Consider the following 24,894-nt stretch of genomic DNA (forward strand, 5'->3'; position numbering starts at 1 on the left):
ATTTGTTTGTTTTAAAAAAAAAATGAAATCCAAAGGGATATCAGTCTGGTCAACAATGTGTATTTATTTATCTTCGATGGTACTTAAATGACAAATGGAGAAGCCTCTTTGGTTTGCATTTGTTGCGTTACGTATGATGGACACTGTCAGACAGGGAGAGAGACCTTTACAGTGATCGTTACATTTCTTATTTACATCTCCGTAGTCATTAAAATTTACAAGAAACAAGAAAAAGAATACCCACTAAAGTCAATGTCCCAAAAAGGATTATTGACATGAAAAAAGTTGTTCTGAATATTAAAAACATAATTTCTGTAAAGGGCAATGATTAATTTTAATGTCTGAACCATAATTTCTTAAACTACAAATTTTGTTCTTTAATAAATAAAGTTGTAATTTGTAATGCATGCCGGCCTGCCCTGGCCTAGCAGGGGTAGATAAGAAGCCAATGACAGATGAAGATTCCTAATATGCTTTTCATTTTTCATAGTTATATGATGCACTTCTTGCAAAAGACAAAAATCTGCCAACGGGAGGTTATTCCTAGTATCCTTGATTACTTTACCATTTTTAGTCGGCCTATGATCCTTGATTACCTTGATTACTTAATCAGTTTCTTAACGAAAGATATCGGTAATCTCTGTCTTGAGTGATGTAAGGAATTGAAAGATTTGGAATTACAGCATATGTTTTGATCTTCATTGTAGACAAGCGGAACAAGCAATGGTCGTTGACTCCTAGGACAAATGACAGTCTTCGGACAGCTCTTCCTAAATTAAACGAATATTGTTTCGCTTCATGTTGTCCGTGGCATTCGTTTCTTCATCTCCTTTTGCCTAACACTTAAATTTGAGATTCTTCCAATGTTTTAGTTAAGACCCTTGTCTCTCAATCTCTTCTATGGCTGATTCCTCTTTCGAATTCGACTTCTCTTCTTCATTAAGCCACCATCAACGCTATAATACGCCAGCTTCACGCTATGCCTCAAGTACTGTCATGCCACGCCGCTTTGCTCGGGGGTCCCGTGCCACTCCACAGAGGTTCCATCACAACACTCCTGCAACGCCTTTTGCCACGGACGATGATATGTCATGGCAAAGTGAAGTTTCATGGCAGTTTGAGCCTTCTGGTTGGCAAGACAACCGCAATTTGGGTGCAGCCCTTAGTCCTTGGGCAGCATCCAGTGCATCATCATCAAATGGTCAGGCATTTCGTCGACGCTCAGCTAGTGAATATTATCTTTCTCACACTTCCAGAAGCTTTGTGAATCCGAGCTACGAGCTTTCAGGTTATTATGCTGTGCCTTCAGGGCGGCTTGAGCTTCAAAGCTACGTTGCTAGAGATAATGACAGTTCATCACATCTCCATTTCGGAGACCGTAGTAGATCTCATCACGATATTTCAAGACTGGCTACTATTAAAGAAAGCAGCAGTAGAAATGCTGGAAGCCCTTTAGTTGACGAAGATGAGCTTAGCTCTGTAGATTATTACACTCCACGAGCTGTTGAGAGGCATATACACCTGCTAGGGACTGATCCGAACCATCATACAAGAGCTGATTCACGTAGGTCTTCAGTTTCACAGGCCAACACGGGTGATGACCGGGACGACAATTCTATTGGAGGGCATCACCGTTTTCATAGACTATCGCACCAGGGTGATCATGAGCACGGTAGGAGCCATCACACAAGGCACAAGGTGGATAATGATCTTGATGTAGTAATGCAGCAGGAGCTTGGTGGGAAATCAACTAGTCATCATTTTCTTGGTAATCATCAGTACGATGACATGAGCCTGTCGATGGATTTCAGTGAAGATTTTATTACAGGGCATGGTCATGGTCATGGGTTATCACATCACAGTGTTCATAGTGATCTTGAAGGTCATCATCAGATGAGACACAAATTGGAAGGTCTTGACCATAACTTGCAATCAGCTAGCCATCAATTCGGTGGCGATCATAAGTACGATGATTTTGATCCGCCCCCAAATTTCAAAGAAGATGACTATGAGGAGGAAGAGGATGTAGAACCACCAAAGCCAGCCAGTTTGTTTAGTTTGTTCAAGTATTCAACAAAATGGGATATGGTACTAGTGTTTTTAGGTTGTTTGGGAGCCTTAATCAATGGAGGTTCACTTCCTTGGTATTCTTTTCTTTTTGGTAAGTTTGTCAATAAGATTGCACAAGAATCATTGAAAGGTGAACTGACCCAGATGATGAAGGATGTTGACATGGTAAGAATCAAAACAAGAAATCTTATATTATTTATACCCAAAATTTCAAAATAGTATTGGTGATCAAAGATATATGGTTGATATGAAAACACTTATGTTTTCTTTTCTCCTGCTTCTGTATCTTCAGATATGTAAATTTATGTCTTGCTTGGCAGCTGTAGTAGTGGTTGGAGCATACTTAGGTAATGAAAACATAAATTTCAGAACCTGTAATTACTTTGTCTTAATAAGTATTAGAAATGATTTTTCATTCAATCAATGGCAGAAATTACATGCTGGAGGCTGGTTGGGGAACGTTCAGCTCAGCGAATTAGAACAAAGTATTTGAGAGCAGTTCTGAGACAGGACATCAGCTTTTTCGATACGGAAGTCAGCACCGGTGACATTATGCATGGTATTTCAAGTGATGTTGCGCAAATACAGGAAGTTATGGGAGAGAAGGTAACCCTTGATGTCTCATTCCAATTGCTGTAAACCCGAGTTTTTCGGACTTTTAACTTGTTACACTGCCAACTAGCCCTCGACCTGATGATTGCTCAATACTTGGAACTGTGATTTGCAGATGGCACATTTTATTCACCATGTATTCACCTTCATATGTGGTTATATAGTTGGGTTTTTGGCATCATGGAAAGTGTCACTTGTAGTTTTTGCTGTTACCCCACTAATGATGTTTTGCGGTATTGCTTACAAGGCTATTTATGGTGGTCTCACGGCAAAGGAAGAGGTAAAAATGACCACAATAGTTACTGGAAATGTTTTACAGTGTCAACTTGTTAGTCTTATTGTGTTTTGCTCCATATTTTTGGAACTACAGGTTTCTTACAGGAAAGCTGGTACCATTGCAGAGCAAGCAATTAGTTCAATTCGAACTGTATTTTCTTTTGTTGGTGAGGATAATTTGGCAGCAAGATATGGTGAATTATTGGCAAATTCAGTGCCTCTTGGGGCAAAGATCGGGTTTGCCAAGGGTGCGGGAATAGGGGTTATCTATTTAGTTACATACTCAACATGGGCATTGGCTTTTTGGTATGGTTCAATCTTGGTTGCCAGGAAGGAGATCTCTGGTGGTGATGCCATTGCTTGCTTCTTTGGTGTCAATGTAGGGGGAAGGTATCAGCCTCTCTTTCCTTAACCATAATTACAGTGCAACTTCTAGTGCTTACAGCAAACAAAAGTCACTAAGATGGTTGATCTTTTATTTCAGGGGCTTGGCATTAGCACTAACATATTTTGCTCAATTCGCTCAAGGCACGGTAGCAGCGGGTCGAGTATTTGATATCATAGACAGGGTTCCAGAGATAGACCCTTATAATCCCGAGGGAAGGATGTTATCGAGTGTTCGGGGAAAGATTGAGTTTAAAGGTGTAACATTCGCTTATCCATCTCGTCCTGACACTACAATTCTCAGTTCTCTCAATTTAGTCATTCGATCAGCAAAGACTCTTGCATTGGTTGGAGCAAGTGGAGGTGGCAAATCCACCATCTTTGCTCTCATTGACAGGTTCTATGATCCTGACAAAGGTATAATTCATTAATCATCTCAGTTTAATAGTAGCATTGAGCTTAACTATGTAACGTTTTAGTTGCTGATCTGGTTTGGGTCTTTTAACTGGTAGGAACTGTAACCTTGGATGGCTATGATTTAAAGACACTGCAAGTAAAGTGGCTAAGAAGGCAGATTGGTATGGTTGGGCAAGAACCAGTTCTCTTTGCCACCACCATATTGGAAAATGTGATGATGGGTAAAGAAAATGCCACCAAGAAAGAAGCTGTTGCAGCTTGTGTTGCTGCCAATGCTCATGGTTTCATTTATGACCTTCCACTAGGATATGATACTCAGGTCCATACCCGAAAACATACATTGAACATCCATATCAATAAACTTTTTCATGCCACTAACATGATTTCCACACATGTTCTGATTTCTGGCCTTGAAAATGGATTTTGCAGGTTGGAGCTAAGGGAACTCAGTTATCAGGTGGCCAAAAGCAGAGAATTGCTCTGGCTCGAGCATTGATTAAAGACCCTAGAATCCTTCTCTTAGATGAGCCCACCAGTGCCCTGGATTCCGAAGCCGAGGCAGTTGTCCAACAAGCAATTGACAAGATTTCTAAAGGAAGAACAACAGTGGTCATCGCTCACAGGCTAGCAACAGTAAGAAATGCCAACACCATTGTTGTTCTTGATAATGGATCAGTTGCTGAGTCTGGTAGCCATCACCAGCTAATGGAAAGAGAAGGGGCCTATTATAAACTTGTCAAACTTGCTTCTGAAGCAGTTTCAAACACTGAACTGAATGAGACAAATACTCAAAAGGGAATGGAATTTTCCACATATGATAAATCAGCCTATGAAGCATCAAGATCACTATATGCATACGATATTTCGAAATCAAAGTACTTAAAGTCCATCCAAGTAGTTAACCAAGTGGAGGAGGAAATGCAACAAAAGCAAAAGCCTAGAGAATACCAAATTTCGAAGATATGGACTCTACAAAGACCAGAGCTCATCACGCTTTTACTAGGTTTTTTTTTTGGTATCCATGCAGGTGCTATTCTCTCCATATTCCCCTTGTTTTTAGGCATTGCTCTTCAAGCTTACTTTGATGACACTCCAAAAGCATTGAAGGAAGAAGTTAACAAGCTCGCCTTAGCTCTTGTTGGCCTAGGCTTTGGTTCTATAATTTTCTTAACTGGACAACAGGGTTTTTGTGGTTGGGCTGGAACAAAGCTGACAGTAAGGGTGAGAGACCTCTTATTCCGCTCGATACTAAAACAAGAACCTGGTTGGTTCGATTTTGAGGACAATGCCACGGGTATCCTTGTTTCAAGACTCTCAATTGATTGTCTCAGCTTTCGATCGGTCCTCGGGGATCGGTACTCGGTCTTGTTGATGGGTGTGAGTGCAGCTGCAGTGGGGCTTGGCATCTCGTTTTACCTCGAATGGAGGTTAGCCCTCGTGGCTGCTGCTGTTACTCCTTTCACTCTCGGTGCAAGCTACTTGAACTTGATTATAAACATTGGACCAAGGTTAGATAATAAAGCATATGACAAAGCTAGCACCATTGCTTCTGGTGCAATTTCGAACATAAGGACAGTGGCTACATTTTCTTCTCAAGAAGAGATAGTTAAATCCTTTGATCAAGCTTTATCTGATCCTAGGAAACTATCAGTGAAAAGGTCACAAATTCTAGGCCTCGCACTTGGTCTTTCTCAAGGTGCCATGTATTGTGCATACACTTTAACACTCTGGGTTGGTGCCTCCCTTATGAAACAGCGCATTACAGGTTTTGGTGAAGTATATAAAATCTTTCTCATTCTTGTGTTAAGCTCATTTTCAGTTGGACAACTAGCAGGCCTCTCACCAGACACCACCATGGCTGCGACAGCGATCCCTGCTGTGTTTGATATCATCAACCGAAAGCCGCTGATTGGTAATTTCCGAGATAAAGGTAAAAAGATCGAACGTTCGAAGCCATTGGATATCGAATTGAAAATGGTTACATTTGCATATCCATCTAGGCCACAAGTGATTGTGTTAAGGGACTTTTGTTTAAAGGTGAAGGGTGGTAGCATGGTGGCATTGGTAGGTGGAAGTGGGTCAGGGAAATCAACGGTCATATGGTTGGTACAAAGGTTTTATGATCCATATCAAGGGAAAGTAATGATGGGAGGCATAGATTTGAAGGAGCTCAACTTGAAATGGTTAAGAAAACAAGTAGCCTTGGTGGGTCAAGAGCCTGCTCTGTTTGCTGGAAGTATAAGGGAAAACATTGCTTTCGGGAACCCAAATGCCACATGGGGTGAGATTGAAGAGGCTGCGAAGGAAGCTTACATCCACAAGTTCATCAGTGGTCTCCCCCAAGGCTATGAAACTCAGGTACATCCTAACTTAGCCTCAACCATACTCTTCAGCTTTTTTTTTTTTTTTCCTTTTTTGTCATCCAACTATGAAAAGTTATAAAATGATCATCAAACTATTACTAAATTTTATTTTTCGTCTATCAACTATGAAAAGTTACAAAATGGTCACTCTTCTATTCAACTTTGTCTTTTTTGGTCATCTGCTGACTATCATAACAATAAAAACACTCAGAAATCTAAAATAGTTGGGTGACCAAAAAAGATAAAATTGAATAGTTGAATGACCATTTTGTAACTTTTCATAATTGAGTGACAAAACAAGGAAAAAAAAACCATAGTCAAGTTACTACTAATATAATTTACCCTTTTTCCTAAAATATTCATATCTCACACACATACATGCATGTCTAAACGTGGAATCCTTCATATTAACTTAGTGCACCATCCTCAATTATCTGACAAATAGTTTTATTTTTCTTGCTATATAGGTTGGGGAGAGTGGGGTTCAGCTATCAGGCGGTCAAAAACAAAGGATCGCAATAGCAAGAGCCATACTTAAGAAATCAAAGGTGCTGCTTTTAGATGAAGCAAGCAGTGCTCTGGATTTGGAATCAGAGAAGCATATCCAGGATGCACTAAGAAGGGTTTCCCAAAGTGCCACTACAATTATCGTAGCACATAGGCTTTCCACTATTAGGGAAGCCAATACCATAGCTGTTGTGAAAGATGGTGCAGTTGTGGAGTATGGCAGCCATGATAAGCTTTTAACTTCCCATGTTGATGGTGTTTATGCTAGCTTGGTTCGGGCTGAAAGAGAAGCCAATGCCTTTTCTTGACTTGGTTTTGACATTTTAGCCCATTAACAGTCCACCCGAGACCTTTTTGGTTCTTTACAAATTCTTGGTTTCTGTTATAAACCTAAAAGGAAAAAAAATGTTATTGATTTGATTTTAAGCATATTCAGTAACTTAATTTGCAAGTAATTAGTTATTTAGTCTTGTGGAAATGGAGAAAGAATGTATCATTTTTACACTTCTCAATGTCATTAACCTTAAATGGCACACTAAAGGCTCAAAGACTTATAATAATGACTTTATTTAGAATTTGGTTAGATAGCCTTATCCTAGTTCCACCTATAGACAGATACACACCTAAAATTATTAGGAAACTAGCCCCTGTTAGCTTATGTAAAGGCTAAGCTATTTGGTTTTAAGGGGGGCAAAATGAATAACATCTTAATTCGTTTCATGACAAAAACTAATATTACAAGCTCAAGAAAACCCTACACCAACCATAAAAAGAAAAAGTAATCACAGCAAAAGGCAGCAATGGAGTGTTCTTAATGATACATAATTACAATTAAAAATTTGAGTTTAATTCAATTTATTAACGTATTTAAATTTCCCTATTTATCAATTTTCAAAGAAAAATATGCAATAAAATACTATGAATATATAAGCATTTTCTTCAATCATAATACGTAGATATTTGAGGATGAAATTGTTGGAGTGTTTTCCAAGAAAAATCTTTGCTAACAAATGATAAAATAATGTAAAGGAAGTAATGATTTCAAAAGTTTGCATTCAAACATGAGTGGCCATAATCAAAGCTATAAAAAGTCATAATGTGCACCTAATATTAATAATCAACAGATCCAAATCAAAAGGTTCATTAATATAATAAAAAGCTATGGCATGCAAATTAAGACGAAGAGGACATTTGGAATACCCTTACCTTCCATCTACTTGCAAAAGGAAATGCGGGCATGAACTGACCCACACCGTCTTTACAAATGTCATCCATTGGAAAATAACAGTATAATTGTGCTCAGAAGAAACTATTTCTTAATAGGGGAATGTCACATGTGAGTCATTTGTGTAATCACAGTGAAATAAAATGGACCCCCAAAAAGGTTGAAAAGTCTCACACAATAACATGTCTCTTGGCTTTTAAGCCAAGAGATATTGATGGTAACGTGCCTCGCATGCAAAGCTATAGAGGGTTCTTTTGATCCAAATGGACCAAAACATTTCATTTTGGTTGCTCAAACTGTAGTCTTACGTGAAGAAATTTTGTGAGCATTCATCAGCTCCTCTCAGGTACTTGGTTGCATGCGTTACTGATGGTATAGTAAATCTAGGAGGTTATAATTATATACAACTATAAACATGTTTTTCTAGTGTCTTACAGTTTTACAGTTTGAGGGTTGAACCAGAGATATTTCATGCAGAAGAAAAAGAATGGCATCACTTACACCAGGAGTGTTATTAAAGCTTCTTCAGAGTATGAACTCTAATGTGAAAGTTTTAGGGGAATACCGATCCGTGCTACTGCAAGTGATCAGCATTGTGCCTGCTTTAACAGGATCAGAGTTGTGGCCTAACCAAGGTTTCTTCATTAAAGTATCTGATTCTTCACATTCAACATACGTTTCCCTGTCACAGGAGGACAATGAGTTGATCTTGAACAATAAGTTGCAGCTTGGTCAGTTTTTTTATGTGGAGAGAGTGGAACCTGGGACCCCAGTTCCTATCCTTGTTGGTGTCAGGCCAGTTCCTGGAAGGAACCCTTTCATAGGCAATCCAAAGGATCTGATGCAGATGTTGGTGCCATCCGAGGGTCTTATGGTGGCCGATAACGAAGGAAATAGTAACGGTTCGAAAGCGAAGGAGTCGGTGGAAGTGAGAGAGGAAAGCCCCAGAAAGAAAATAGTTATCAAAGAGGAAAAAGCAAGTGTTGCATCAAGATATATGCAAGGTGTTTTGCCATCAAATCCTAAAGCAAGCGGACCAGATTCAAATCACAGTGTCAAAAACACTGACAATGAAAATGGTGGTGCAGGTAAAAAAGCAAAAAGCAAGCAACAAGAGCCTAAAGGTCAAGTAAGATTCTTGCTTAACTTACAATTTTCTTAATGACAATATAAATGTATGAAACAGATAGCAATTTTAGACAACTGTCTTTTACAATTACAGGCTCGACCGGCAAGTCCTTCTCGCAGTAGGCTGGAGGTACCAGTTTCAAAGCCTGAGGTTGTTGTTGCACCTAACACCAAGGAAACTACGGTGCCTGCGAAAAGCACAACCGTAAAACGCTCTTCAAGTAAACACGAAAATTTGAACTCGAATTGTTCAGCAAACAACAAAGAAAAGAATAGTTTGCCAGAAACAGGTTCATGGAACTCTCTGCCTGCGAGTCTCTTGAAGCCAGGAAAGGTATATATGCATCAATCCTGAAATGTTTTTTAATGGTTAATGCGCATTACATTATATTTATCCCATTTCTTCCATTACTTTTCATTTAACTGGTAAGACAGTGATGAATTCTACAGATAACTGAAGTGAACAAAAATTCTATAAAAAAGCAAAGTTCTTATATTTTCATCTTTGATTAACATTTTTACAAGGGAATGCTTAGAAGAAGAAATTTAGCTTCTTTGGTTGCAGCAGAAGCTCAAAGGGAGGCATCTATGGCAGCAAATCTTGTCAAATGTCTTAGGTAAGTATTCTCTAGAGCAATATTTTGTTCCTATTACTCAATAAGAAAACATGAAGAATTGAATGCTTTATATATATATATATATATATATATATATATATGTAACAATGATTTATATCTTGTTCCAGCATGTTTTCTGATCTATGCTCCTCTGCCTCACCTGAGAACCCTCAACTCACACTCACCAAGTTCTTCACCCTCCAACAGCTAATTGACCAGCCAAGTGTTACATCACATAAAGATAAACACCATCAGTTACCTAATCTTCCATCTGTGGTAGACACAGAAAAGTCTAACAAGAGGAAAGGTCTAATCCATGACAAAAGTATGTCCACAAGGTCTTCAGTACAGTTGAGTGGAGCTGAGAAGCTAGAATGGGCCAAAGGAGATGGTGCCAAAGAGAGAAAAGAACTGAGGGAAACCTTGCTGCATGAAACAAGAACTTGGTTTTTGAAATTCTTAGAGGTGGCATTGGATGTTGGATTCCGGATCGGTTCTCAGGAGAAGAAAGGGAAAACCGGCACGACACGATTGACGGAACAGGACAACCATATTGCTGTCACATTGTCACAACTCAAATTTGCAAATGAATGGTTAGGTAAAGTAAAAAACAATTTAAGCTCAGATAACAATGGAATGATGGAAACTGTTGAACGGTTGAATCAAAAAGTTTATGCTTGTTTGCTTAGCCATGTCGACTCAGCAGCTTCAGCTCTAGAGAATCGACCTTGATCGTAGTTGATTCACCATGAAAGTCCGTTGTCTTACAACGTTTTAGTCACCTAATGTTTGTAATAACTTAACAGTTTGAGGGCATATATTTAAGTTTCTGGTTTGTTTTGTCAGCAAATATATGAATCTAAGTCAGCCATTTGTGTATAACAATAAACTCATTGAAGCTTTACTTCAATCATGATTGTTTACCTTAACATTTAAGCCTGCAAAAACCTTTTGCACTGAAGGGACTGCTCCATGCAATGCATGGTGTTTGCATCATAAGGCAAGCCAGTAGTGTTAGAAAATCGCAAGTGAAAACATAACCAACTTGACATTAAAACAAACATCTAACAAATAAACATCAAACAAAACAATTGTTATGATGTTTTGCAGTCTTTGTGGTTAATAAAGGGAGAGTTTCCAAGATGGAGAGCCAAGGCACATGCAAAATAAAAGACAATATTTTTGCCTAATAGATTTAGCATGTGCCCTGCTTCTCCAGCATGGCTTACCCTCTCTCCTCCTTTTTTTGCCATAACAAAGAGTGATGAAAACACATATTCACTCAAATCTCAGTGGAGTAGGGAACATTGATGTTAAGGGCATTGGAAGGCAATGAGATTGGGAGTAAATTACAAGGGATTTTATAAAGGTTGAAGTGGAAGTTAAATGTAGGAAAGTAGGCATCCAAATGTGATAAGCTGGCAAAGACCCCATAAGGGAGAATGGCAAACAATATATTGTTGGACAGGGTGGCTGGTCTTCTGGGTCTGCTTATTTAATAAATCAACCCCTTCTTTTGTAATTTATATTTCACAGAGTATTAAACGATGATACGTTATTAAAAATTTTAAAATTTAATTAATTAACTTAAATAGTAGTAATATTTCAAAATTTAACCTTTCATATATATATATATTTGTTCTTTATGTTAATCGAAAGCAGATGGCATGTTGAGTGGAACAGGTTTTCTTTTTGGTTGGCTGCCAAAAGGACTAGGGGAGTAGAGGTTGTAACATAGGGTATAGGCACATAACTAGGATTTAATAATATGTAAGAAATCCAAGATTATGGCAGACCACCCACCGCTTAATTATTAGGCTTGTCATGAATGCTTTTATAACTTGGTGAAAGTTCAATATATATGGGTGAGATGTGTAAAACTAGAATGATTTTATATTTTACAATAATCTTTCATATGATTAATATTTTAATAGTTTAATTATTAAATTTATCGATATAATTATATTTGTCATGTATGTAAAATTTTTAACCGATCGATATCTTTATTATGTTGATGTAAAAAGTGTATATTAAACAGTTGAAAGTTTTTTTACATAAAATAAATAGTTAGAAATTTTAATTTACGCCAAATTTGACATGTATAATCAATATGAATGAAACATATGACTATTAAATCTTTAAAATATTAATTATATAAAAGTTATGAAAAATATAAAATATTATAATTTTATACTAGTATAAATAAATCATTCTCAAATATATATTCCTCGTAATCCCTCCCACTTTAAAACTAAGGATTTTGTTAAAATTTATGTTCTTGTTAGTTGTTGTCATAACAATAGTGGCAATAATTTTGATTATTAATATTTTCTCTTTCAAAGATAAATTTTATATTTCAGAAAATTATATTTTTCAGGATAATAGTAATAATAATAGAGTTAACTCGAAATAAATAGCAGTATTATTTTACTTAATTTCTCTTCGAAAGAATAATCTTTATTAAGAATAGTTGTTGTTTAGAACAATCATTTTTGAGAATAACTATGTTTTGAATAACAATGTTCGGAATAGGACTCTAGTTTAGAATAGTTGCCATTAATCATTTGAGAATAGCTCTTGTTGAGAATGTTAGAGTATGTTCAAAGACCAATCATATCTTGATTGTAATAACATATTTTTTACATAGTTTATTAATGAACACATTATCATAATTATCTTAAAAATATTTTTAAATAAATTTTCTATTACATTGTGTTTTTATGATTTTAAATTATCTGTTGTCTTGAAATAGTTTTAATGTTGGAATTGGATTAAATTTCTTAGAACTATGAAATCCAAATTTTTTTTGAAAATCATTTTTTTAAAACAATTCTTCAAAGTATACAATACTTTAATATTATTGTAACTTGAAAATAATATATTATATGTATAACGTATATTTGGCTTATGCATCATATGGTATACAAACTTTATTATATATTACAAGGATTTAAGTTTTATTTTGTTGACACATAAAAATACGATATGTGATAAGAAAAGAAAAAAAAATTATTTGTGCAGGGAAAAATTACTAATGGTCACTAAATTAACTATAAATACGACTAACGCAAGCGCACTTATCGAACAATAATATAGTTAAGGTGAGTAGGGAATATCGTATCCACAGGACTAAAAGTACTAATAATTACCGTTTTTCTATTACTTAGCCGACAAATTGGAGTGATTATTTTTAATATAAAATTACTAAACTAATCTAACTAAGAATGTAACAGAGAATGAAATAGAAAAATAATTGAAGATAACCAAAGAGATAGATAACACCCAGGAAAGAATCCACCTAGACTTCATCTATTATTATGGATCTGAATTAAACGATTTATTCACTTGTGCCTTGATCCGTAGAAATCCCTAAATTATGTTAATATCTCTTTTCGAGAGTAAGAACATCTGACTCTAGGTTGATTAATTGAAATCTCTTTCTAATTAAAACCCCTATTGTCATATTAACTCGATCTATGGATTCCCCTATTAGATTTGACTCTAATCCGGTAGATTTATGTCGTCCTATTTCTAGGATTGCATGCAACCCCACTTAATTATGCTAGATCTACTCTTAAATAGAGACTTTTTCTCCACTGAAATAAGAACATTAAACTTGAATTAATATTTCAGAAATATTAAAAAAAGAAATAAACATACATAATTGAGAACAAGAATCAAGTATTTATCGCATAAATCAGAAATCAAATAATAAGATTCATCATAGGTTTCATCTTCCCTAGGTATCTAGGGAATTTATTTCATAATCTTGAATGAAAACATCTCAAAGTCAGAATAACCACAAGACATAAAGAAACTCAATAAAATTTCGAAAGAAATTAAATGGATATCTTCGATCTTGAGGGAGATCCGCTTCCGAATTGGTTCCGATGGCGTTTTTCGAGTGCTTTCTTCAATCTTCTCTGAGTGCCCCTTAGATCTTCTTTTAATTGGTATTTATAGACTTTAGAATGCTCAGAAAACCTAAAAATTAGGTTTTTCGCTTATTTGGGAAGCACAGTGCGATATCGACACGGGCTGGCACATGGGTGTGTGGTCAGCCCATATGGCTCACACGGGCGTGTGGTCAGCCCGTGTGGAAATGCCCAGGCCCTGTGGATCTTGGAAACAACTTTATTTGTCTGATTTTGGCTTGTTTTTTACTCCTTTTGCTCCCAAATACTCTCGTAAGTATAGAAACATGAATTTAAAAGATTAGGAGTATCAAGTTCACTAATTTACATAATTAATCATCTAAAAACGCATTAAGAATGGGATTAAAATATGTTACTTTTATAGCTTATCAATTACAACATAAACCCTATTAGATATGATGTCCTAAGTGTAATATTTTCGTCTATGTACATTTGTATTTTTCGAATAAATTGGTTTAATAATAATATCCATTAATTATATTGATATTCTTCATATTTTGTCCTCAATGGTTTTTTGTATGCAAAGCAAAATGGAAGCAAGTATTAGCTTACTGGTTATCTAACATTTAACTAATACTGAGTGATATTACGTGGTTGGACCGTAATATGGAAAGACAACATGTATTAGTAGATGAATCTAAACATGTCTTTAGTCTAATAAAAAAATGAGCAAACCAATTTACAGACTAATATACCGTTTATCAAGTCCAATTTGGGAGATATTTTGTCTTAAGCATCAGAGCGGGTGAATCTCAGAAGGTAGAGACATAGATATGACTAGCTAAATTGACAGTACATCGGACAACAACCAAGTAGAATAAATTCTAAATTCGTTTATGGATTTATTCACTTGTGACGTTCATAGCATGGCATACATTAATCCTAAGTGGATGATGAACTATATATGTGTGACTCATTTACTTTGATGTAAGTAAAAACTTGAGTTCAAATAGATAAGGAACTGAAAGTTGGTGTGTCGAGTATACGACTTTTGCAGTATGTAGCATTATTTACGAACATGACCCGTTTCTATGTTCATTTGGTTCTATGAATTCATCTTTTTCCTTGATTACTCCGAAGGAGAGATAGCCTTAGCAACTCTGCATGGGACGATGATAATAAGATTTAAGTCAAAAAAAAAAAAGAGAATCCAGTAAGCTGCCACTGGGAGAATGGAAGCTCCGGTGTTCGAGAAAGCTAAGCGGACAAGGAGAAGAAGCATCAAGTGAGTTTCTACACTCAACCCTTGAAATGCTAAGTATGTTGTAAGGTTGCATGGGGTTATAAATATCCATCATTCTAGTTCAATGTGCTTGAATTAGCTATGATTTCACTGTACTGCATCCAAAAAATGCATGTAATGCATATAAAGGAAACATTGTTGGATTTAAGCGAAGTTAGGAAAGGAAAATGGGATAATTCTTTTAGATACTGCCATACGGTTTTGTTGTGTGCACTCATGATGAGTGGAGCTCTGAGCCTTGTAAATAGGACATTGCGGTGTTCAAGCATCAAAGTATAGGATGGTGAAATGGAGGAATGGATGAAAGGATAAGGAAATAGTAAAAATCATGGCTAGGCCATAGAACCGATGGGAGGCTATATGCCTAAAATGAGTAAGACCATAATTGAAAGATGTTATGGCATCATGATAAGGATGAGTAAGACCATAGCTGAAAGATGTTATGGCATCATGATATAAATGAGTAGGATCATGGTTGAAAGACGTTATGACATCCTTTGACAGCCCGACGGGACGTTAAACACAGGATAATCCAATGAGACATTAAACATGGGATAGCCCGACGAGACGTTAAATACGAGATAGTTCGACAAGACGTTAAACATGGGATAACCCGACGGGACATTAAACACGGGATAGTTCAACGGGATATTAAACACAAGATAGTTTGATGGGACATTAAACATGAGATATTTCAATGGGACATTAAACATAAGATAGTTCAATAGGACATTAAACACGAGATATTTCAACAAGACATTAAACATGAGTTAGTCCGTCGGGACACTCAACATGGGGCAATCTACCAAGACGATAAACATGGGGTCCTAATGCGTAAGACTATAGCTAGGTTATGGCAACATAGAAAGTCCACCGGGACAATAAACACGGGTGGAAAACCAAGATAGGAGCTATGGGGAAATCCTACAGCTAAGGAAGAAGAGTTGGAAGAAAAAAGTAACTAGTGGCAACAATGGCAAGCCAACAAACTATTGTGAAAATCAGTTGAATAAAGAAAAATAAAGTAGAAAGGGGAAGTAGTCCACCAAAATAGTAATCAGGGAAGCCGGAAAGGCAAAAGGGCGGTAGCTCAACAGTAATCAGTCATGTGAACTACCGAGCTAGTTGTGCTTGATGTATAAATAAGCTAAAAGAATGAGTAATTGGAGGATCTTATTAAGGATCCGCCGTTAGGAATCGTTAAGAGATGCTCAATGAAACTGGTAAGTTAGAGTAAAGAATGCAAGCACCTCAGCAGAAAAGGTCTTGGAATAAGAGGGGTTGGATGGAGACCCAGGATAGAAAAGTATTATGAGAGATAACATCAATTGTAGGTATGTTTGTTAAAACTATTCCTCTTTAAGGGAAAACCATAGAGGAAGTATCAGCCAAATGGCTAGTTAGGTGGAGATGCCGAATGGAATAGAAACCATGAACCCAGATAAGCCACTTAGTGATAGTTGGCTGAGTACTGAGGGTCATAGTAAGTCGTAGCAGAAAGGCATGTTACGCTTAAGGGTAAGGTCATACGACCGAAGCGGATTACGAAGAAATAATCTGACCTCTATTTATTCTAAACAGGATATAGTCCACAAAGCTGCGAGAAATCCTATTAGTCACCTCAACAAAGGGGAAATCAATGAGTTTTGCGGGACTATGATTAAGATAAGGAAAGAGTCTGCCATGAACTAAATAAGTTTAGAATAACCTTCAATAGTCTTTAGGAGGGTAAGTCGAAAAGCTGTTTTAATAGGCCATAATGGTGGGAAGAAAAAATCCACATTGAAGATAAATGGATAAAAAAAAGTGAATAAAAGAAAGGATAAAGTCCATAAAAGAGGCAAGACATTCAAAGAACCTATCAAGGCCAAACAAATGTTGAGAGAATGGCCGGAAGGAAATCGTTTAACGATCTATCCGCCAATGGATAGGATTGGGAATAAGATAAAGTCCACTACAATGGTTTAAGAGAAATGTTTCAACGAGCAAGGAGTTGTTGTATCTTTTATTATTAATTTGAACCCAGGCAAGGTAAGTTATGTTTTAAACTTACATGGTTTGACATATGTTATGCAGGAAATGCGAAATGAAGAACTCGTGGAATGGGCTAAGCCAGATCGTGTGGAATCAATGATTTATCATTAAAATAGAGTCATACACATAGGAAGGGAGATACCTTTAGGAACTTCGCCAATGGGGCGGTCATGTTGTATTTGTTTAAATTCCTCAGAGTCCGGAGTTAAAACAATGAACTTTGTATTGAATTTAGACTCTTTTGTAAGTTATTATAAATAGGTAATACAATTTGTTTTTAACTTAGTGAGGTCTTAGTTTAATCGATAGCCCAATTTTGTTGTGACGCTCGCACCCGGATCCGACAAAATGGTCGAGTGGGGGTGTTACAAGCTTAGATTAAATTATAAAGCGTTAGGTTAAAAGTCTAAAAAAACACATAATTGGGTGTGCTGCCCCTTTCTGGTTAAACTAGAAGACTATTTTTTATTGTATAAATATTATTTGTATTTTACTAATTAAACCAAGATTCTCTTATTTCTTCCTATAAACAAATGAAATTGGTAGAGCTATTTAGATGCGTTTTATACAAGTTTGAGATATTGTTATTTTGTCAAAAAGTGGAGAATTTATTTTCTATGTATAAACTTTATTGCCTGAGAATCACATTTTTGTCTGTTTTTATCGAGAGAGAATAGCAAAGAATATTGTTCGTTGAAAGCCAAGAACGTCTAGGATCCGTCTCGCTCAAAGCACAAGTACTTTTCGAGAAAAAAGGTATTGCTATAAATATCAACAACCAACTCAATTTTCAAAATTTTTAATTTTAATTTTAATTTTAATTTTTACATAAATTTTAATGGGCTAATATCAATTATCATATTTTTAAAATTAAACTTATATTATGTTTTAATTTTTAACCATATTATCAATTAAACATTACAAAGTAAAAAAATGCTTTTGAAATAAAGATTGAATTCTTTTAATCTTAGATGGTTCGCAAATATATAAAAATTATTTTAATTAAATATTGCTAATATTAGTTAATATTTCTAATGCTGCATTGATTATTTTCAAGATAGACTATGAGCTAAAACTAGTAATAAGGAAATATCGAACGTATTGTTCTTAGTAACAGTGAATCAAATTATCATAATTATTATATATTTAATGATTTTTAAAAATAAATTATATTATTATTTTTAATTATTTTCACTATGACCTAAATTAAACATGTGAATATTTAAAATTTACTTTGATAAAATTACCATATGAGTAGGTGAAATTGAATTAAGTCATCCTCCTTAACTTTAATGACCATTTTGTAGGAAGAGAAGTTCCATGTTTAGGAATAATAAATAGCAGGAAACGTGAATGTTTGTGAGCAGAGCACACCTCCATCATCAGATAAATAATGAAGCTAACATTACAGTCAGCTTGGAAAAGATGAAAACCTTTAAAACATAACACGGTTTCAAATTCAATTCCCTACTCAAAATAAAGATATTTCCCAATGCTTCACAAGGGAATTTAATCATACACTGAACTACAATAAATAGCATTTGAAAACACAGATTTCCTACCACCAACCAAAGCCACCGATTCATATGCTGCACTATTCTACTTCATACAAGACACAAACTAATACCACAGTTAGCAGACTACACCAAGACTAAAAGTACAAATAGACAGAGAGAGAGAGTACATTTTTACGACATCATCAAGGGCGAGCTCTCTTGTTGCTGCACGACGGGCATTTGTACTGCTTAATGTGCTCGGCTCTAGCAGGAGTGATCTTCACACACTTCCCATGGAACCACTTCTCACATGCATCACAACAAATCCAGAACTCATCCGAGGCATAGTTCTCACCACAAGCCCCACACAAGGTCTCTCCAAGCTCGTCTTCGTCTTCCTCGTCCAACCCTTGCTCTTCGTCTTTTGGCTGTGATGCTTTTGAATGCTTCGCCTGAGATTCCCGCTGATCAGAACAAAACCAACAGCAAAACAAATAAATAAAGTACCGAAGATGGGAAAACTATTTTGACTACAAAACATTAATTATAATAAGCGACTCGTCACTAAGACAATCCTGGATAGCGGCCACTTATATATTCATTAAAAGTATCTATACCATACTGAACAACACGATTTATGTACGGAAAGTCCTTTTTACCACTTTTGAGTTGGATTTTGATTTGTTGCTACTATGATTTGAAACCAATGACTTCTCTTTTGTTTGTTTCTTGGCAACACCACCGGTTACAACTTCAAATATTGTTGGAAGATCATTAATCATGTTGAAAAGCCGTTTCCTGTATCGAAGGAGACATTTAATAATCCAATGAATGAACAGAATAAATATTGGTGAAAGATTTCCTAGTGGACCCAAGCCTGCCAAAACTAAGTAACTATACAACAGAGGGATTAGACCTCAATGCCGTTAGCATTAACTACGCAAGCAATTTTAATAGCTTAAAGCCCATAATGTGCATTTAATTGGAAAGTAATATATATAACAAATTATTACATGTTTTTCAATGTCTCAAACTAATGGCTTCCAGCTTAAGAATGACACATTGCAAGTCACACACTTATGTCTCGTTCAATTGATCAAAACGTAGCAAATCATTCCACTTAATCAGACAATACAGAACTCGGTTCTGTAGTCGGACAGAAAGATACGCGGAGAAAAGGAAAAGGGAAAATCAAAAAAGGCTATTGGTCAATCTCTAACTTGCTTTTTCTTCAAGTAAGAACATGCTCAAGAGTAAAATTTTGCATCAGTTAACATACCTGTCAGCTTTATCAAATCCAAATCTTGCACCAAAATAGAAGGCAACAGAAAGTAGCCATGCATCGCTGTGGACCGCAACTAAAGATAGCCAATCCTTTTCTTGCATGCCATCTCTTGCAAAGTTAATACCCAAGGCAGGCTCTGGTAGTTCTGGAGGGACCTCTTCAGCAGGTAAATTGACTTCCCATTGTTCACTTGGGAAGCCATACAAACATAGGTTCTCTTTCTCTGCAAATAAAATAACATAGCTCATGAAGAGAACATGGATGCAAATCAAGAACCTTGCAAAAACTAGCAATAATAGCAAAGGCAGCTAGACTAAATGGTTGGTCAGTAGCAAAAATGTTACCCCATAAAGCCACCTTTGGTTGAATAAGAAACAAGAACCTACCTCTATGTACAGTAAAATCTACAATGGACCCCACAATCAAGCACAACTAGCTTTACCATCTTCACTTTAAATTATAATTCATATTTGAATATCCAAAGTGAAAAAAAAATGAAAAAGTACAGAGAGGAGGCTCAAGATGCAGTTCAATAAAGCAGTATTAACTACATGACCGAATGCCCAAGAGTTTGGTTCACAAATTAAGCATATCAGCACCACACTCTGCACTCCATGTATCATAAAGCAAAGGTAATAGCTATAAAGCTTTAAAGACCACTATCAGCAGGTCCTATCAAAATCCTAGAAACACATGGAGCCTCCAACAATGAAATGCATCAATTTGGTGTCAGCAGCTTGAGAGTGACATGCCACAATTCTTAATACATTTACAAAAGATTGAGACCAACTTTATACGCATTACACCCAAAAAGAAAAGTAAAACAAAATATTTTACGTATGTCTAACAAATTAACTTCAAAGCGAAACAAACAAAAAAGAAGGAAGCTTTACCAGGATCACACTGCTGATAAAATTCTTCAACATCTGCAACATGACAGAACCAAACCTTTTAAGCGAACAAATAGATCTCATAAAGATTATTACAAACAACATAACTTAGAAATACTTTTTCTCTTCGAATGAGAAACAGAAGACAAATATATCAGTTTGATAAAACCAAAATAAGCAGCACTAAATTCACACATAAATTTACGTTATTTTCGGCTGAACATTTCAGAGCTGATTCAAGTGGAAAAGTGTTCAGCCTAAAATAACAATCTTGAAACCAAATGCCTATTTTTTTTAATATTGTTTTGATAATAATATATGCTAAATATTGGATTTTGACTAACAATGAATATTACATTTATCCTTTTCAACATTTTCTCAGTGATCATTTAATCAGATGAAGCAAAATGTAAAATTGAAATTCAATATAATGCAAACTCATTTATGATAAAAGTCCAATTACTTTGAGCTAAATTTGCACTAATTGATTCCAAACTCAAAGTGCAAGCATTATAATCAATTTGCTTCTTAAAGAAAAAGAATCTCAAAATAATAATAGTAAGATATACGATTAAAAGCTTACTTTTACATTCTATTTACATTTCTAAAACCTACAATATATATTATATATATAAGCAAGTCAATAATAGAATAAATATATTCAAATTTATAGATTAAAGAACGGGAAAAAAAAGAACGAAAATTGGAAGGAAAAAATTCTCTCTCCTTTACAATTTCTCGCCAGCCAAACAGAACAGGAAAAAATAAAACAGAAAAAAGAACAAAGAAACACTAAAAGAATAAAACAGAAAGCAGCACAACCGCGTTTTTTAAGGAAATCGAAGAACAAAAAGGATTGAAACCCAAAACAACATGTACTGTTAATCGTTAATCTGATTAAAAAGATTAAAATTTTCAAAATTCAAACGGAGCTGTCAAGGAGAAAGAAAAAAAAAAACAGAGTTTCTAAATTTGAGTGTTCTCTATTTTTCTGAGGGAACAAACAGAAGAAAACCTGTGGTAAGAGCTTTGATCATGCCAGCTCTTCGTCCTTTGAAATCCCTAAAAACTTCTTCAACTGTGCGAGGATTATACTGAGCTCCTCCTCCTTCCATTTCTCTCTTTCTCTGTTCGAAGACCCAAAAAAGAAAAAAAAAAGTTTCTTTCTTTTGTTATGAGCGAAAACGAGACGCCATTGTTTTTTTTCTATTTATATTATGTTTTTACATTAATTAATTAATGATTTGTTTTGTTTTGTTGTTTGATGGCTGCCGAGCGGAGAGGTATAGAGTGGGGGCATGGTTTTGTTAGGGCGGATTTGAATCTGGGTTTGGTGGTCGGGTTAACTATATTTGAGAGAAGGGTGTTGAGTCCGACTGATGACGTGGAGGTTTGAGAGAGACACGTCATCTTCTGGTTTGTTTTTGAAACATTAATTAGAAGGGTAAACAAAGTCCAAACAAATAAAACGCCTAAACCTCAAGGTAACTCAGTCAGCAGCAGCAGGATCTTCAAATAAATCCAGCCCCGATGATATGAAATAGGGACGTTATCTATATTTTTTTTCAATATTTTCATTTTAAATTTTAATATTTGATATAATATCCACCATCCAATCCAATTAATTTACACATCAGCATTTATTTCTACTTGAGATCTAAAAAATTCCATTTTCCCTATATCAATCCCAATTAAAATTGGAGAAAGCACTTGTCTAAAACTTTTGAACCCAAAATCCCCGCTACTCACTCAAAAATATTGAAATGGGTTGTGAGTAAGATTATTTACAGAAATGGTATATTTTTTGGGTGGAGTCTTTCTCATAGGTGTCACTATTTTTTTTTATAATATATATGTTTTTTTAAGAAAAATATTATGTTACTGATGGCGCATTTTTTATAGGCGTCATTGCTTGTATTATTTTTTTCAGGATCAGTTCATGACCTGTGTATTATTTTTTCCCGGATCAGTACTACCAATGAATGGGAGGTGATGCAGTCCGCTTGAGCTTACATTATGCACCTTATAAGAGGTGTACTCATGCCGGATGCATACGGCAATAGGGTCCACTTGATGTTCTTACCCCTATTATCCAATTTGCATAACACACATTCATACAGTTGGGGATCCGCAGTGTTAGCCATGTTGTATCGCAAACTTTGTCGGACGACAGATCCTTCTGCGATGGACATAGGCGGATGCCTCATATTGCTGCAGTCGTGGGCACTTTACTGGATGTCATTCTTGGTATCTATTAGTCACCAATCTTATGTATTTCTACTCGTTAATAGGTGATGAATTTTTACTCGTTATAACAATTGGTTGACTTTTTTCGGATTATATTATTCTAAGAATTTGTTAGAATATATACACAGGTGATGAATTTTCGTATATATATACGGATTATGTACTGATCCAGGAAAAAATAATACAAGCAGTAGCGCCTATGAAAAATGCGTCTCTAATAAAATAATATTTTTCTTAATATATATATTATAAAAGAAATTTTGTGAAGTCTATAAAAAAAGCTCCACTCAAAAAATATACAATTTCTATAAATAATTCTACTGACAATCTATTTTAATATTTATTTATTTTTAATATTATTTAGTTAAATTAACCATTAATTGCTTGAAGACTCAAATGGCGAAAGAAAAAGGGAGATTTGATACTATCTATCAATCTTTGATCAAATCCAGTACTTAATTTTTTATCAAAAATGCAGATTTTCAACGAATATGAATGCACTACACAGGTTTGCCGGCAAGCAATACTCAGCAGGGTTGTTTTATACAAGTAGGTTTTTAGTTTATTTTTGTCCATGAATATGGATAGATTTAATTAGTTGTGCTTCAAAGTCACATAGTAGGAAGGGTTTATAGAACAATTTTTCCATTATATCTTCATCCATTTTAAGGGATAAAGTAACATTTTGTCGTCCAATTTGATAAAAAAAAATTAATTTGATGTTTGATTTTTGTTTTAGTTTAATTGATTTTAGAATTTGACAAAAATATTATGTCTTATCATCACTTAATATATTTTTATATAAAAATTAAATTTTAAGATGATAGCTATAATATCCAGCAAGATAAAAATTAAAAAAAAATTGTCAATTTCCAACATTAATGTGAATAAAAAAAGTTTGAAAAAAATGTCAAAGTTCATCAAATGTTGTTTAATCCTTAAAATAAAAGACATACAACTCTATCAAAGCCATCCAAGTAAATATTAGAGGTGTTTATGAGTCAGATTGAATTGGGTTCAACCAAAGCTTAGGCCTGTTTTTTAGGTTTGGGCCCGACTTGAAAAATAGATTTAAAATTTTATTCAAGTTTAACTCAAATAAAAATGCTAAAATACGGGCTCGACCCAACTTTGCACATATTACTTTTTATATAATTTTTAAAATATATATATAATACATCCAAAATACTAAAATAATATTATATAAGTATAATTTTCAACAAATTGAAAATAAATTTTAAAAAATATGTGTACTTAAATAATACTATTAAGTACAACTTAGCAAGCAAATATCTCTAAAATAATAACAAAATTAACAATAAAATAAGAGTTATACAATATTCAAATAATAACAATAAAATAATAGCAACATAATAGTGAAATGATAGCAAAATAGTGAGAAAGCGGTAAAAATAATAGTAAAATAGTAAAAAACAACAATAAAAAATAGCAATTTTTTTTTTTGCAAATTCGGACCAGGTTGGAATAGAAGCAGATTGCATTTCAATCTCTCTATCAAAAAATGGGTAAATTAGTCATTATACATTTCGAAACGTGCAAATCAACTCCTCCGATAAATTTTATCTGTTAAATGATGACATGACACATTAATTTAAATGATAATTACTATTTTAGTCCCTAAACTATTATTAAAATATCATTTAATTTTTTAAGATGTTTCTTAACAATAATTCTAAAATTAAAAAATAAATCGTTAAAAGTTATCTGTTGACATGAAAATGATGGACCAATTCCAATTTTAAATAAAAAATTTAAATAATTAGAGTTATTGATGAGAAAAATTAAAAAAATCAAAATAATATTTTGACTATAATTTAAACACCAAATTAATAATTAACTATTTAAATTAAAATACCACATTATCCTTTAACAGAAATTAAGGAATTTCCACATCTTTTTCAATAAGAGAATAACAAATTAAATTTTTATTCTTAAAAAAATTTAAATTTAACTAAAAATACTAAAAACCAAGATTAAAAATCTGATTTGTTGAAATCACAATTTTGTATAATCATTTTTCTCCCCCGAAGGTCGCGTGCCGAAATGCAATCCGCCCCAACCCACGGCGCTAATACTTTTACCGCAGATTTGGCGTATCTAGGAATTGAAAATGTATGATCTGATTGTCCAGCTATGCATTTTTA

The 24,894-nt window shown here is 34.8% G+C and overlaps 3 protein-coding genes across 5 annotated transcripts; 2 read left to right on the top strand and 1 right to left on the bottom strand.

The window, feature by feature from the left end:
* The first annotated feature begins 864 nt into the window (after positions 1–864).
* On the top strand, positions 865–7,020 carry LOC105778666 (ABC transporter B family member 19). Its single transcript, XM_012602418.2, has 9 exons — positions 865–2,235; positions 2,363–2,417; positions 2,501–2,676; positions 2,798–2,962; positions 3,053–3,348; positions 3,443–3,759; positions 3,855–4,078; positions 4,189–6,117; positions 6,590–7,020. Exons 1-9 carry the CDS (start codon positions 901–903, stop codon positions 6,935–6,937), a joined length of 4,845 nt encoding a protein of 1,614 aa, XP_012457872.1. The 5' UTR covers positions 865–900; the 3' UTR covers positions 6,938–7,020.
* Positions 7,021–7,974: 954 nt separating this feature from the next.
* LOC105778135 (uncharacterized) lies at positions 7,975–10,509 on the top strand. Of its 3 annotated transcripts, none has more exons than XM_012601754.2 (5): positions 7,975–8,200; positions 8,282–8,983; positions 9,077–9,316; positions 9,508–9,599; positions 9,728–10,509. In XM_012601754.2, exons 2-5 carry the CDS (start codon positions 8,342–8,344, stop codon positions 10,329–10,331), a joined length of 1,578 nt encoding a protein of 525 aa, XP_012457208.1. In that variant the 5' UTR covers positions 7,975–8,200; positions 8,282–8,341; the 3' UTR covers positions 10,332–10,509. The 3 variants fall into 3 exon arrangements, with proteins under 3 accessions (XP_012457208.1, XP_012457207.1, XP_012457210.1); XM_012601753.2 differs by having other exon boundaries at positions 8,292–8,983; XM_012601756.2 differs by having other exon boundaries at positions 8,332–8,983.
* A 7,718-nt stretch (positions 10,510–18,227) lies between these two features.
* Positions 18,228–21,687, bottom strand: LOC105776669 (PHD finger protein ALFIN-LIKE 3). Its single transcript, XM_012599485.2, has 5 exons — positions 21,498–21,687; positions 20,486–20,518; positions 19,587–19,815; positions 18,967–19,105; positions 18,228–18,771 (listed from the first exon to the last, which is right to left on the bottom strand). Exons 1-5 carry the CDS (start codon positions 21,595–21,597, stop codon positions 18,511–18,513), a joined length of 762 nt encoding a protein of 253 aa, XP_012454939.1. The 5' UTR covers positions 21,598–21,687; the 3' UTR covers positions 18,228–18,510.
* Positions 21,688–24,894: the final 3,207 nt, after the last annotated feature.

The sequence above is a fragment of the Gossypium raimondii genome, chromosome 10 (genome assembly GCF_025698545.1).
Source record: "Gossypium raimondii isolate GPD5lz chromosome 10, ASM2569854v1, whole genome shotgun sequence".
Taxonomy (NCBI): Eukaryota; Viridiplantae; Streptophyta; class Magnoliopsida; order Malvales; family Malvaceae; genus Gossypium; species Gossypium raimondii.